The 15716-nt window shown below is 45.0% G+C and overlaps 1 protein-coding gene across 2 annotated transcripts in view; it reads left to right on the top strand.

Moving 5' to 3' along the window:
* Positions 1-15380, top strand: part of GRK4 (G protein-coupled receptor kinase 4) — a 357240-nt gene extending 341860 nt beyond the window's left edge. For both annotated transcript variants that reach the window (XM_077477876.1, XM_077477877.1), the window contains exons 14-16: positions 2045-2182; positions 5178-5309; positions 10266-15380. In XM_077477876.1, the coding sequence (XP_077334002.1) occupies positions 2045-2182; positions 5178-5309; positions 10266-10319 (324 nt within the window). In that variant the 3' untranslated portion in view covers positions 10320-15380. The remainder of the gene's footprint in view (positions 1-2044; positions 2183-5177; positions 5310-10265) is intronic.
* Positions 15381-15716: the final 336 nt, after the last annotated feature.

Here is a 15716-nt window from a genome sequence, read left to right as displayed (position 1 = left end):
ATGGGGACAAGGGTGTCTTCCCAGATTTGTGAGCAGGGGGCTTATTGGAATCTGGAAGCCCCCTGTAAGAAAGGAGGCCTCTGGATCCCCCCCCCCCATGTGAATGAGTATGGGATACATTGTACCTCTACCCATTCACCCCAAAAAAAAAACAGCTTTTGACAAGTTCTTATTAAAAATGAGGAATATCCCCCATCATAGCTCGGTGTCTTCTTCCTCCGGTACCGCCACCGATTTGTCTTTGTTCTCTGCTGTCTTTGTCCTCTGCTGATGTCTTCTCCCTCCTTCCGATGCTGGCTCCCTCCGTTGTGTCAGCGCCGGTGTCTGCCAGTTCTTGTATAGCCGCGGGATGTGGTCGTCCAGTGCCGTCACCTGGAGAACCCGCCCCTTGTAATGACACGTCATGTCACAAGGGGCAGGTTATCTGGGTGGCAGGTCATATGGGGGGGGGGGGGTGGCGGGATCTGGAGGCCCCATTTCTTAATCCTTTTAGTATGCTATGTTGTGCACAGCTTCAGTATTTTGTTGATGATTATCCGCTGCAAATCGTTTTTTACGTCTGAACAAAGAGCTCTGTGAATGTGCATTGCACCAGTTTGGCATTGGCAGTCCTTGCATGTCTCTTAATGATCTTCATGAATATTGGCTCCTGCTGAGGTCTCAGTGGCCAGTAAGGAGAGAGACGCTGCTTTTGGGCACAGCACTGGATCGTGTTTAGGCCCAGGTAAATATTGAGGGGGGTGGGGAACTGATCAGAGAATATCTTTTTACTGTAATGCAGAGAATGCATTAAAGTATAACTAAAGGAAAAACTTGTTTTTAGTTTTGTATAGAGTGGATTAGAGATGTCAGTTTTTATTGCTGTCTGTGTCCTGTTTACCATCATCATTGAAAGTTATGATAAAAGAAAATCCCAAATTTTGGGTTGTCCCCAAAAAAGTAATAGATGGGTAAATTTTCTAATGGGGACACTTTTTCTGGGGACATGGGGGTCCCTAAGGAATTCCTTTAATTTGCAGGGATTTCCACTCACCTCCTGTTTGGCTATGGGACAGGAAGCGAAGGGAAAATTTGGCAATGGGACACAGATGGCGAGAAAAAAAAACCACAGGCATGTGGCACACCCTCCCTTACTCTTTCCAAAATGAAAAAAAAAAGTTCTGCCTATAGTTCTACCTTAACCACGGCTGGGCGCAGACTGCACGCTCTGTGATCAGTGTCTGGAGGACACTGCTGATCACAGATAGGAGTAAAGATAGGGGTAAAGAGCCAATCAGCGTCTCTTTACCACATGATCAGCTGTGCCCAATCACTGCTGATCACGGATGTGAATAGAAACCGGTTATCGGCAATCCTTTCCTCATGCTAACAGCATGAGGAGGGGAAAAGAGTGCCAATAACCGGCTTCTCTAAAAGGGACATGTAAACTGATAATCGGGGCAATGATAATTAGTGCTGTCAATCAGTGTCCATCAGTGTTGCCTATCAGTGCCCATCAGTGCAGCCTCATCAGAGCCCACCAATGCCTCCTCATCCGTGCCCATCAATGCCACCATATCAGTGCCCATCAGTGTAGCCTCCTCACCGCAAATTAGTGAAGTAGAAAAATTACCTGTTCCCAAAATTTTATAACAAACTATGAAAATGTTTTGTGTTTTTTTTTTCAAAATTTTTTTGTCAATTTTCAGTTGTTTAACAAAAAATAAAAAACCGAGTGATGATTAAATACCACCAAAAGAAAGCTCTATTTGTGTCATAAAAATGTAATTTGGGTACAGTGTTGCATGACCGCGCAATTATCATTCAAAGTGCGACAGCACTTTTTTGTTTTGTTTTTTATGTTGGAGCATACTGTATATTTTCTTTTTTATTTGTTATGGTTAGGAATAAAAAAACAAAAATTTAAATGTTTTTTTTCTTGCTATGTCTATTAAATATCTTCATTTCCATGCCTTCGGGAATGGTAAAGAAAATTCTGCTTCCAATCTGCTTAAAATCGTGCAAAACACCTTTATTTTTTTTTGCGTTTTTTTTTACCTTCCAGCCACGTGCTGTATATTGTAAGGATGTTCTGGACATTGAGCAGTTTTCCACAGTGAAAGGAGTAAATCTGGATACCACAGATGATGATTTCTACTGCAAGTTTGTGACAGGCTGTGTCCCCATCCCCTGGCAGCAAGAGGTACTGCAGTTATATTGGCATTGTTCATTTAATGTATGGATTGTAACCCTTCATCCTTGTAATGTTCAAATAGCCAATTTAGAATAAAGTTGATTTCATTTGCTGAATTCCAGTTGTAGGTAAGCCAATGACAATTGTAGACCATGTACAGGTTTTCTTTAACCACCAACTACCACTTGGCGGTGTGTTGTGTCCCTGGCATGACCAGGCTCTTTACCCATGTGATCAGCTGTGTCCAATGACAGCTGATCACATGTAAACAAGGAAATGCTGGTTATCGGCATTCCTCTCTTCTCACTGACAGCATGTGAGGAGAGCCAATCAACGGCATTTCCTTACAAGGGAGATCTGCATAGATAATCAGAGCACTGATCATCAGTGCAGCCGGTCCGTGCCTAGCAGTGATGCCGGTCAGTGCCGCCTATCAGTGCTGCATATTAGTGCCGCCTCATCAGTGCCTCATGAGCGCACATCAGTGAAAGAAAAAAATTACATATTTACAAGATTTTATAACAGAAAAAAACTAAAAAAAAATCTTCACGATTTGTGATTACTATGAAAAAAAAATTCTTCACAATTTGTGATTCATTTTTTTTTTAGCAAAAAATAAAAAACCCAGTGGTGATTAAATACCACCAAAAGAAACCTCTTTCTGTTTCAAACAAAGGGTAAAAATTTGGTTTGGGTTCAGCATTGCATGACAGCACAATTGTCATTCAAAGTATAAGAGCCCTGAAAATTGGCATGGGCAGGAAGGGGGTGAAAGTGTTCAGTTTAGAACTAGTTACCGTATTTATCGGCGTATAACACGCACCCCAAGTTTAGGAGGGAATTTAAAAGAAAAAAACTTTTAGGAGGGAGGTTTAAGGAAAAAAAACTTAAATTTAAATGCCTTGTCAGTCATTTGCAGCCTTCTATTGCAGCCTTGCCAGTCATTTGAAGCCTTGTCAGTCATTTGCAGTCTTGTTAGTGTGTTTGCCGTTTAAAAATGGCGCCACCGAGATACAGAGCGAATGTCCTGTGTATCTCGGCGGCGCTCAGTAGTTCTCGGCCGTTCTCAGCGTCCTTTGGGTATTTTCGGCCACACTCGGCCGTTCTCGGTGGCTTTCGAAAGCTGCCGAGGGCGGCCGAAAATAGCAGAGAACGGCCGAAGATAGCCGAAAATACCCGGAAGCCGCAGAGACCGGCAGAAAGGGATAGAAACAATAGGGGATTTCCCCCTGATTTTAGGAGGAAAAAAGTGCGCGTTATACGCCGATAAATACGGTAATCTGCATGATAAACCTCAATAAAATAGAAAAAACACTGTGCTTGGGAAAAAAACAACAAAAAACTACCAGCACACAGAGACTGGATAGATAAGCTCTAAAAAAAAAAAATGTATGGTAACAAACTGTAGTGCTAAAATGTCAAATGATAAACGTGACCATACCTGTCAGATTTTTTCAATCTAACATATGTACGGTATAGAAATATACGCTGATACATTTTTTTCATTCAGCCTGCTATACAATGCGCTATACAAACATTATACAATGCGCATGGATGAGTCCTCCCGAGGGACCATTGTATTCTGACAGACGGCAGTGGCTGTAAGAATACATTAATAGCGGATGCATGTGATTGGATGCAGTTGCTGTTTGGTTGTCAGTTTTCCACCTGGCTCCTTAAAGTGGTTGTAAAGGCAATAGTTTTTTTTTATCTTAATGCATTCTATATATTAAGATAAAAATCCTTCTGTGTGTAGCAGCCCATCTCTGTCCAGCGATGTCCACGAGTGCCTCGGCCATCCAGGACTCTCCCTCCTGATTGGCTGAGACTCAGCAGTGGCGCCATTGGCTCTGGTAGCTGTCAATCAAAGTCAGCCAATCAGAAGAGAGAGGGGGCAGGTCCAAACCGCAGCTTTGTCTCTAAATAGATACACTGAGCTGCAGCTCGGCTCAGGTTCCCCCATAGCAACCTACTTGCTGTGGGGGCACTCATCTGGAGGGAGGGGCCAGGAGCAGCGATGGGAGACCCGAGGAGAAGAGGATCCAGGCTGCCCTGTGCAAATCCACTGCACAGAGGAGGTAAATATAACATGTTTGTAATTAAAATGAAAAAACAAGACTTAATCACTTAAAATTTTTCAAATAAGGAATGTAGGGTGGGAAGAGGCTGCCATAGCCACCCACAAAGCAAAGTGCGCACAGTGTATGGCCAGCCTTAGGCCCCCCACATCAACGTAACATGTACTCGGGAACCATTACCATCTTCTGGGGAGACTACCTTGCCATGAGCTAAAAGAAGAGAAGAAGACAATTAAGTGGTGTGGTGGTAATGGCGCAGGGCGAGCTAGTAGTAGTTTGTTATGTTTAATTGGTTGAGATGTTTAAATGTTGGTTGAAATGTTGGAGACCTTTTGTCACTCATCCTCGTGGATTTCTGAGTTCTAATAACCTGGGGAGATTAATTGGTTGATTAGTGAATCATCTACAGCAGGAGTCTCCAGACGTTCTAAGCAAGGGGCCAGCTTACTATCCTTTAGGGTTTAGGGCTGGACTGTGGCCATTGGGATTAGAAAATGCACCAGCATCAGTGCCCCATCACTGGTTTCAATGGGAGGAATAGTGCCCCATTGGTAGTGTCAGTAGGGGGAATGAATACAGGTGTGTAAGTGCTTCCACCTTCTCACATCCCAGTAGGGGGAAGGGTGCCCCATCACTGGTGTAAGTTGGTGGAATAGTGCCCCAAGGACCAGATAAAGGCAAGCAAAGGGCCACATCTGGCGCCTGGGCCGCAGTTTGGATACCACTGATCTATAGCTTTATAGAACAAGTCCAAATGAATGTGACAAATTATTACTAGCCATACCATGACCTGGATTCATGAGAACCTTAACAATCTACGCAAAGCCAAGTCTTCTACTGCTTTGTGGGGTTGACCATGACCTCAGTACTTACCTTCCACCTGCTCAGTGATGAGTATTCTGAAGGTTTTCTCCTTCCTTTCACAGATGATTGAAACAGAGTGTTTTAAAGACATCAATATTTATGAGACGGACGGCTGCTTGTCGCCAGATCTGGATGTGAGCAAACCGAACATAAGACCAAAGAGAAGCTTCTTTCATCGATTGTTCAGAAGAGGGGTGAGAAATGTTCCAGTGATATGCTTTTTACAGTGCTGAATTTACTGGAAACTCTTCATTCTACAGGTCACTAAAAAAACAGATTGCTGGCTAGCAATGCAGACTCCCTAATCATTTATTTATTTATAACAGGTACTTGTATAGCTCTGTCAATTTGCGCAGCGATTTACATATATATTATACATTCACGTCAGTCCCTGTCCTCAAACATCTTACAATCTAAGGTCTCTATCCCAATTTTATGCATATTAGGGCCAGTTAACCTCCCAGCATGTCTTTTGAGTGTGGGAGGAAACCAGATTACCCGAAGGAAAGCCACGCAGGTACAGGGAGAACGTGCAAACTCCAGGCAGGTAGGGATGTGGTTGAACCGAAGATCCCAGTGCTGCTAGGCAGAAGTGCTAACCACTTAGCTGCCCAATTATTTATACATGTCTGTGAACTGCCAGCTTAGTAAGGCCAGGTTTAAAATGTAACTAAAGACAAAACATTTTTTTCGTTTTGGATAGTGGAGATGGATTAGAATCCCTGCCAGGTTTTTATTGCTGTTTGTGTCCGTGTTAGCGAGATTCATGCTCTCGATTTGTCCTATTTACTGTTATCACTAAGAGTGAAAGAAAAGCCCAGATTTTGGGTTGACACCAGAACAGGAAAAGTAGGAAAATATGCTTGGGGTCCAGCGCCGTCTTCCTGTGGTCAATTATTTTTACCGCTGTGGGTCCCCTGCACTGGCATCTTGGATACAGGAGCTGAGGAACCACAGCTGGCTCTCCACTGGGCATGTGCAAGCTAATGTGGTGATTTTTGAATGGTCCTGCAGCCTCCTAGGACATGTGACCCCCCCCCTCACCCACAATTTAACACAACTAGAGGATGATCAAATGAAACGGAATCAGTATTCAGAGGTTTACTTCTTCTGAGAAAGATTAAAGGAACGCTCTAACCACCATGACCACTTCAGTGATTTGAAATGGTCATGGTGGTAGGAGTCAGTATGTGCAGTGTTTCTGCTTGAAACAGGTAGGGGGGCTGAGAGAGAGAGAGAGGGGGGGTTGAGAGAGAGGAAGGGGCTGAAAGAGGGTGGTTGAGAGAGGGAGGGATCTGACAGAGAGGGAGGGGGATGGAGAGAGTGGGTGGCAGTCAGGTCATCTGAGGGCAGGTGACAGATGCACACCATTGGGGTCAGGAGCGCACCGCTATGGTAGTGGACCCTATGGGTGACTGCTGCGGATGGAACTCTGTGTGGTTCAGAAAAGCAGGTCCACTGGAGCACCAACACGAATCCCACTGGGAGCTAGAGCATAAAATTCCCCAGGGCATGGAGTCTAAGGCCGCGTACACACGCGGGGACTGTTCGCCCAACTTTGTCCGTCAAACAGTTTCGGCAAACAGTCCGCTCAAAATTAGCATGGATGGACATGGCCACACACGACGAATGAACAGTTTGCTGAAACCGTGCGCGATGACGTGAACGGCACGTACGACGGGACGAAAAATACGACGTCCTATACACTGCATTATAACTTTCGGCGTGTAAATCCTTTCTGAGCATGCACGGAACTTAGTTTGACGAACAAGCCTACACACGAGGGGACTGTTCGCTGAAACAAAGTTTCAGCGGACAGTTTTTCGGAATTTCCGAAAAACCTTGTTCAGCGGACTGTTCGCTGAAACTGTCCGCTGAAAGCCCACACACGAGCGGACTGTTTGCCGAAACACTGTTCAGCGGACAAAGTTGGGCGAACAGTCCCCGCGTGTGTACGCGGCCTAAGGCCGCGTACACACGCGCGGACTGTTTGCCCAACCTTGTTCGTCAAACAGTTTCGGCAAACAGTCCGCTCAAAATTTGCATGAGCGGACTTGCCCACACACGAGCGGACTGTTTCAGCGAACTGTTTGCCAAACAGTTCGCTCAACTTTTGAAATGAACGGACTCGCCCACGTAAGGAGGAGGCAAATCCGCCCATTTCGAGCGCGTGTACAGGTAGGCGGGGCCCGCGAAGGAGACGTCGCGGGCTCCGCCGCCTGGAATGGGCTTAAAGGGGAACCCCAACGCCGAAAAAAATCGGCGTGGGGGTTCCCCCAAAGTCCACACCAGACCCTTGTCCGAGCACGCTACCCATGTGACATGTGACATATACCATGTGACACCGCCCCATTGTCACTATATAAGTGACCGCACAGCGCGGCTCTGGCATTCCGGCCGGAGAGCTCGTCGAGTCAACATCTCCAGGAGAAGAAGAAGAAGAACAAGGCGGCGGAGCCCGCGACGTCTCCTTCGCGGGCCCCGCCTACCTGTACACGCGCTCGAAATGGGCGGACTTTCCGAGCGGGAACAGTTTGCTCATTTCGAAAGTAGCCTACACACGGGCGGACTGTTCACTCAAACACAGTTTCAGCGGACAGTTTTTCGGAATTTCCGAAAGACTTTGTCCGTCCAACTGTCCGCTGAAACTGTCCGCTGAAAGCCCACACACGGGCGGACTGTCCGCCCAAACACTGTTCAGCGGACAAGGTTGGGCGAACAGTCCGCCCGTGTGTACGCGGCCTAAGAGAGCCAGCAGGTGTTCACCAGAGCCTCTAGTGGTGAGGATGAACTGTGCTGCAACTGGCTCCAGGTCACGGCCCCCAGGGTCTCCCAGCTCATGCTCACGGCAAGCTACAGGAGGATAGAGAGGAAGCAGCAGCTCAGGACAACAAGGGATAGTCAGGAAATGAGCCAAAGGTCCGGGGCAACTAGCAGACAAGGATAAACAGAGACCATCCCAAAAGTCAGGGTAACAAGCAGGCAGGGATAGTCAAAGAACAAGCTAAGATGGGTAACAGAAACAGATGTAGAGCACATGGCAAGCAGGAAACCAAACACACAATGTTGCTTGGGCAAGGCAGGCTTGGACAGCACAGTATTAAATGGTGGATCCTGTAGAGGCTAGTGTGGAGCTACGCTGAGGGAAGAATACTTAACCATACAAGTGTGAGAGTGCAGCCCAAGGCTGACGCACAAACCATGTAAGCAGACAGACAGGGTATGAAGGTATTACTGGCGATTCATGACAGCGGCTGAAAGAAGGAGGGGGCTGAGAGAGGGAGTCACTGAGAGAGAGGGAGGGGGCTGGGAGGGAGGGAGGCTGACAGAGAGGGTCGCTTTGAGAGTCACTGTCCATAATCATCATCCTCATTCTTCTCCACACTGTAACCAAATCATCCTCTTTCCTCAATTCTTATTACACACCTATCCTCATCTCCAGCTTCTCTCTCTCTCTATAATCATCCTCATCCCTCTCTGCTTTGTAACCCAGCCATCATCCTTATCCTTGAATTCTCTATGTGCTCTTTCCTCAGTCAAAATTCCATTATCACCACATGATCCATCTTCATCCCTCTCTCCAGAAGCCTCTATCCTTCCCTCTGTCTTTCCATAATCACCCTTCATCCTCCTCCCCACCTTCCTTTTTACCATCATCTTCTTTACCCCATGTGCCTCCTCTCAATCCTTACAACAGAGGAGACTCTCCTGATGTCAGGGTATATGTCTTTAGTGTAATGTGGTATATAATGTCCGAGGCTGCAGCACACTTACCTCCCTCTGAGAGTTGAGCACCAGCAAAGGCAAGCTGGGTATCATCATTTCCGAGGCCGGCCACACCCCCTCCCCGAGTCCCACCCAATCACAATGCAAGCCTAGCAGCAGGCTCCACCTTAGGGACGTTCTGAGTAGGAGCGAGTGCCCAATCAGCTTCTGGGGGAGAAGGTGGGAGAGAGATCAGTGTCTTCTGAACTCTGTGGCTGCGGTCTATTCTTTCTGGGCGGCACTTTGGCACCCCCCCCTCTGCGGCGCCTGGGCGCACCTGCCCAGGGTCGGCCTTGCAGCCGGTATATCGTGCTGCACTTGTGGATGTCAAGGAGCTGCAGCCGAAATGGAGACTCTTGCACCTCGTGGGAGACTTGGGATATCTTGGAATGGGTACTGATAAAAATCAGTACTCGCCCCCTCCCCTCGCAAAAAAAACAAAAAAACTGTAAGGCTGGGTAAGGGAGCGAACCAGCAGGATTTCACTTTTTGAGTTTTTTTTTTTGATCTCATGCTTTCCAGAGTAGAGGAGATATCTTGACCCCCCCAGATTTCTCCATAAAGAAGACCTACATTTCTTGCAATAGGAATAAAAGTGATTAAAAAAATGAAAGGGACAGTATAAAAATAAATAATAATTAAAAAAAAACATTTTTAAAGCATAGCTTATGGACATTTTTAAGTACCGAAGTTTGTCACCATTCCACGAGTGTGCGCTACCTTAAAGTGGGGATCTTTAGTCTGTGTAAAATAATCTTTCACGTTATAGAAAAAATTGGGGTAATATTGTGTTTGTGTTTTTGTTTTTTGTTTCTTTAATTTAAAAAAAAGCTTTTTTTTTGTCCAAAAAAATTGCGCTGGAAAAATTGGCGCGCAAATACCGCGTGACATAACCAATTGCAATAATTACCATTTTATTCGCTAGGGACGCTGCCAATATATATATATATATATATATGTGTGTATGTTTGGGGGTTCCAGAATTAGTTATGGAAGTGGTTAAAAGACAAGCCGCAGTTGTGAGTTTGCTTTAACCCCTTGAAAACCAGGACGTTTATAAATGTATTGTGATAGAATAAAAAAAGGAACATCTAAATGCAGGAAAAATTACCTGTAAAGCATACAAGGAGAACTTTTCCTGCATTTAGAAAAGCTAAACACGGGAGTGCCAGTAAATGAGGCCTTAAGATACATGCAACAATCATAAAGAACAAAGGATGACACTGCTCTGCTTGAGCTGCCTGCACACCAGCATGCAGCAAGAACATACCCATTGACAGCAAAACTTAGAGTAAATAAAAACCTATATCTTACAGAGTGTGAAATATCTACGTATGTGATGTATCCGACTCTTACAAAGCTTTTTTTTTTTCTGGCCAACACAGGTCTGTTTCAAATCCTCCTACAGTGACGACGATGAAGAGGCATCCCGACCATGAACCACTGTCCAATAGCCAAAAAAATCAAACCTTAGAAGAGTTAAACTGCAAATATTTTATTGTATCTATGAACTGTAAAGGTGTATTATAAATTAAACAAAGAATTCTGTATGCGTTTACAGATTTTGTACATTTCTACTTGAATTCTGTTAAGATGTATATTTTCACAAGTGTATTGTACAAAACCAATAAGGTCCTATTCGTACCACTCCAATGCATCTAGTGTGTCTGTGTGTGTGTGTACATATGTATAATAATGATCCATATCTCTCTATATAATATACCTACACGCGCACACAGTGTTCATTTGAGTGACTGAGAGTATTTAAAAGCACAGTCTGTGTTAGTGGCATTTAAGAGTACCTGTCATCTATACATAGTGGAGGGAGCCATTTGTGGGCTAAATAAAGGTTCAGTCTGTGACTCAGGGCAATAGTACAGCTAGAACAGTCCATGTGACTCCTATACATCCCAGGGGCTTTTTTTGTGGCTTGTCCCACCTATAGGGGCCCTAAAGCTTAGATAGGCAGCACTTGTGAATTAAAGTAGTTTGAAACCTAATCACTAAAATCTCATACAATTTTTTCATTAAGTTTTTATTCTGCAGCTCTATTTAAAGAACACCTATTGTCCTTGTTCAGGTGCTTCATCTTATGGGCTGACAACTGTCTCTCAATTATGCTCTTGCGTAGTCACCAATTGTACTACTCGTTCATAGTTATGACCTCCAAAAAGAGCGATTAGCCAAGAGATCAGAAGCCGACTTCTTTAGCTTTGACTGCTTCCTCGGGACCCAGTACTCTTGGATAAAGGGGTGAGTAGCCTAAATAATGCCTTGCACTGCAGACTGCAGAGGACCAGCGGTAGGTAATAGTGACCCCCAGGAGGAACAGAAATAAATAACTTAATCGATCCAAGGCCATTAGATTTCATGTTTGCCACTTGGACTAACTTGACCAGTCACAGGAGTTAAAGAACAACCTCTTGGGAACAAGGGGTCCTACTTTAACTATCCATGGGCGCAATAACCAAACCCTTGTTCCTAAGAGGTTTGAGGATATTGGGTTTGGAGGACATTGGAACTTGCAGCGGGAGATCTCTGAGTCAGAGGTTATTTAACTGATCACGCAACTATACAAATACTGGATGCCTGTTATGAAGGGGATCTGTTTTTGGTGTGTGCCCCTTTTAATTTGTTTTTCTTTAACCACTTGCTTACTGGGCATTTAAACCCCCTCCTGTCCAGACCAATTTTCAGCTTTCAGCTCTGTCACAATTTGAATGACAATTGCACGGTCATACAACACTGTACCCAAATGACATTTTTATCCTTTTTTTCCCACAAATAGAGCTTTCTTTTGGTGGTATTTAATCACTTCTGCGGTTTTTATTTTTTGTTAAAACAAAATTGAAAAAGACTGAATTTTAATTTTTTTTATATATATTTTTTTATATTTTGTTATAAAATTTTGTAAACGGGTAATTTTTCTCCTTCATTGATGTATGCTGATGAGGCTGCAGTGATGGGCACCGATAGGTGGCAGTGATGGGCACTGATGGGTGGCAGTGATGGGCACTGATTGCTTACACTGATAGGCAGCACTGAATAGCACCACTGGTGGGCATTGATAGGTGGCACTTGTGGGCATTGATAGGTGGCACTGATGGGCACGATGACAGGTAGCACTGACAGTGGGTACTAAATGTCACAGAGGAGGCAGATGTGCCTCTTTCCTCTTCGGGACCGATGTCCCTTTAACATAAGCCGGTGATTGGCTTTTTTTTTTTCTCCTCACGCCGTGAGCGTGAGGAGAAAAAAAAAACAATCACAGAGCGTTTGTTTACATCATGTGATCAGCTGTCATTGGCTGACAGCTGATCACATGGTAAGGGGCTGGGACCAGCCCCTTACTAGGATCGGTGTTCAGCCGAGTCTCCGTAACTCGGTGACCACAGCACGCTCCCCACGCGCCCTGCAGGGAGCGTGTACAGGGGAGGACGTCCCGGAAATTGAGGTCCGCGCTGTAGCTGTCATTCGGCTATGGCTCAGGCCTTAAGTGGTTAACCCCGTGACTGGTCAGGTTAGTGCAAGTGGCAAACGCTAAATACTTTGGATCGATTTAAACTATTTCTTTCTGTTCCGCCTTGGGTTTACTATCACCTAACGCTGGTCCTCTGCAGTCTCTAGTGCTCTAAAGGCAATGTTTAGGCTACTCGCCCCTTTATCCAAGAGTACTGGCTCCTGAGGAAGCAGTCAGAGAAACGTGTTGGCCTCTATTCTCTTGGCTAATCTCCCTGGGGTTATAACTGTGAACAATTAGTACAATTGTATCATGTTGGTGCTGCACTGTATGTGGGGCCTCTAGAGTGCAATTTTTCTTTTAACATAATGTGATTTTTATCGAATTATTGAAGTGTTTGTCCCATTTGTACCAGTGAAGTCCTATTATAAGTTTTGGTTTTGGTCGTCAGTGTGCAGGCAGTGAACATTGTGCTGCTGATGTTGGAGCGAGTGCATGCACACAGAAAGTGACTGAAAGACGCTGGAGGAGATCAGCAGCACTGAGATGAACAGATAGACAAAGAAAGATGAAAATGGTACTTGAATGTCAACCAGTTAGGGTTTAAATCTTAATTAAAGCAACTCCGGCCTTAACACAGCTAATTTAAAACAGGCATTCCTAGGAAATAGGCAAGTAAATACCTTTCCTGCCGTCAGATCACCACTACAGCTAGTAGAAATCTCCACCTGAAGTCTGCATAAAAAACAACACATTTGGGAGTGCTAATCTCCTGGGCCCCACCCGCAGCTCTCAACTGGTTTCTACTGCTGACCTCCATGTGACTACTGTGTGCTGTGATGGTTAGAGTTGTAGCTAAAGCTGGCTATACATGATACAATTTTTTTTGTTCAATTTCCTTTAGATTTACCTTAAACTTTGTAGTGCAAGGGCCTGCCTGATTACATATAATTTGAAAGTCTTTAGGTTTGACCTCATATTATATGGTTTTGGTAAATCTAAAAGAAAATTGTACAAGAAAATTGTATAATGTGTAGCCAGCTTTAAAGTAGACACCACAAGATGCCTGCTGTTAACTTTATTAGCCAGATGGTTGTTACCAGTTACATTGGTCCCGCTTGGACCATTTTAATTAGGTATATACCATATCTGGCGGATGCTCATGGAAGCTGGAAATCGCTAAAGTAGACCTTGTTACTCCAGTGATCTCCACTTGCTTTCGGGTCCTGTGATGAGCGGCTGACCTGATGCATTCTGAACACAGGAGCTTCGCTGCTTGGCATGGGCGCCATTCAGAGAATGCTTTTTTTTTTTCTCAATGAATGAAAGCCTTCTCTGATTGGACAAGGTGAAGAGCGTGACATCACTGTTCTGCCTCTCCACCGTGTGTAAGATTAAGGCTTACCTGTAGGTCCAAGAAATATCTCCTAAACCGTGATATTTGCCAAAAGACAGGCACACTGAGCACGCCGCTGTTAACGGCGGTATGCCGCGAGTGGCGGCTCCCGTGTGCATGCGCGGGAGTGACGTCATTGCGGCTCCGTCGAATGACAGCGCCGGAGCAGCGAGACCCACCAAGAAGATGGAGGCTCTGTACACAAGGGGACATCGGTGACTTTGCTGGCTCCTGTGTCAGGTAAGTGACACATAATGGACTACTATGCGATGCATAGTAGTTCATTATGCTTTACCTTTGCAGGGAATCAAAGAGGAAGTAAATCCATCAGGGTTTACTTTCTCTTTAAGTAATGAGAAACTCACAAAGTGTTAGGTCTTAGGGTCCTTTCACACGGGGCGGATCAGTGCTGATCCGCCCCGTGGATATCCGATTGCTCAGCGGGGATCGCCGGAGCGATCTCCGCTGAGCAGGAAGATGACAGGTCTATCTCTGCACACTGCGCAGGGACAGACCTGTCACAGCGCCGCTCTCCCCTATGGGAGATTGGGTGACGACGGACACTGCGGTCCGTCGTAACCCGATCCGATGACGGATGGAAAAATAGCTTTTTCCTCTGTCACACTTTTTCGGATCGGAGCGGGTCGGATGTCAGCGGACTTGTCACCGCTGACATCCGACGCTCCATAGACCTCTATGGAGCATCCGTTCAGGTCCGCCTGAAAAACTGAGAAACGGACCTGAACGGATCGTCCATGTGAAAGGGGCCTTAACAGATCATTCGCTTTTTGCAAAGTGCCAGCAACTCCCAAGGCTTACAATGCCACAATAAGGCCATACCACTGCTTTATAAATGGCTTTGAAGGTCACTTTAGCATTTAAAAATGACATTTTAGCTCAAGAATCAAGGTGTAAGGACTGGTGAACCTGAACAATTGGATGTGTTTTTCCAGGTTTTGTGTCTATCTGATTGGTGGCTCAGAGTTCTCACCATTCTTAAAGTTTTACTAAACCCACAACAGTAAAATCGGTCTGTATATGCAGTAAAGCACGCTTGTTATACTCCCTGTAGAACCTAAGGGATTAATCCTCTGCATTGTGTAAAAAGGCAGTTTGATCCTGTGTTCTCTGATCCTCCCCTTCTTTTACTGTCCCCAATCCAGGCCTTGGAGGCACTCTGCACATGCTCAGTTTGATGTGTATTGCTAGAGTGTTTTTAGTCATTTTCTTTGGGGAGGGTGCATGTGGTCAGCACAGAGACTGCTATATCAGTTGCGGCTGGTGCTCCATTTTTTGGGAATGGGGCAAACAAAATACAAGCCACCTATATTTAGTGCTGTTTTGACATCCTTGTTGAATTTGAATTGATAGGCAGCAGTCTGAAATTAGCCCTGCCCACAAAATGGCTCCTTCCGCTGTCTTTAGCTGACAGATGGATGTTAAGTGTACCCGTCACATGTATAGTGCTGGAGAGGCTTGCAAACTTTATTTTTTAAGACACAGAGAGGTATGCACAATAAACGCAAGCTGCCTTCCAAACACCATTCTCTGTTGGAATTCAGCACTTCAAGGACATGTCAATGCTGTTTGTATGGTTCTAAGCTATATTTGTGGATTAAAGGAAAACTTTTCATTTTTGTTTTATTTATGTTTTATTTTTTTGGTTGTTATAGATGTATGTCCGGCTCAAATCCCTAACTGCCCGACAAGCACTGTTAGCGTTTTGGAAACTAGAGTCTGACATACACACACAAAAAAGTGTGTCTAGGTTACTGCTAATTTATCATTTAGGCTTGGTTTACACTGCCGCAATGGAAAAGTCGCACGACTTTAGATGTGACTTTCCTATGCAACTTCATTGTGGCTTGCCGCTTGCTTGTCACTTTATTACCGCTTCAGCCCCGGAAGATTTTACCCCCTTCCTGACCAGAGCACTTTTTGCGATTCGGCACTGCCTCGCTTTAACTGACAATTGCGCGG

This window comes from Lithobates pipiens, unplaced genomic scaffold (genome assembly GCF_037356315.1).
Source record: "Lithobates pipiens isolate NorthernLeopardFrog02 unplaced genomic scaffold, aLitPip1_a1.2 Scaffold_13, whole genome shotgun sequence".
NCBI lineage: Eukaryota > Metazoa > Chordata > Amphibia > Anura > Ranidae > Lithobates > Lithobates pipiens.
The sequence above is the reverse complement of the archived record's forward strand: the minus strand, read 5'-3'. Positions and strand labels throughout refer to the sequence as shown.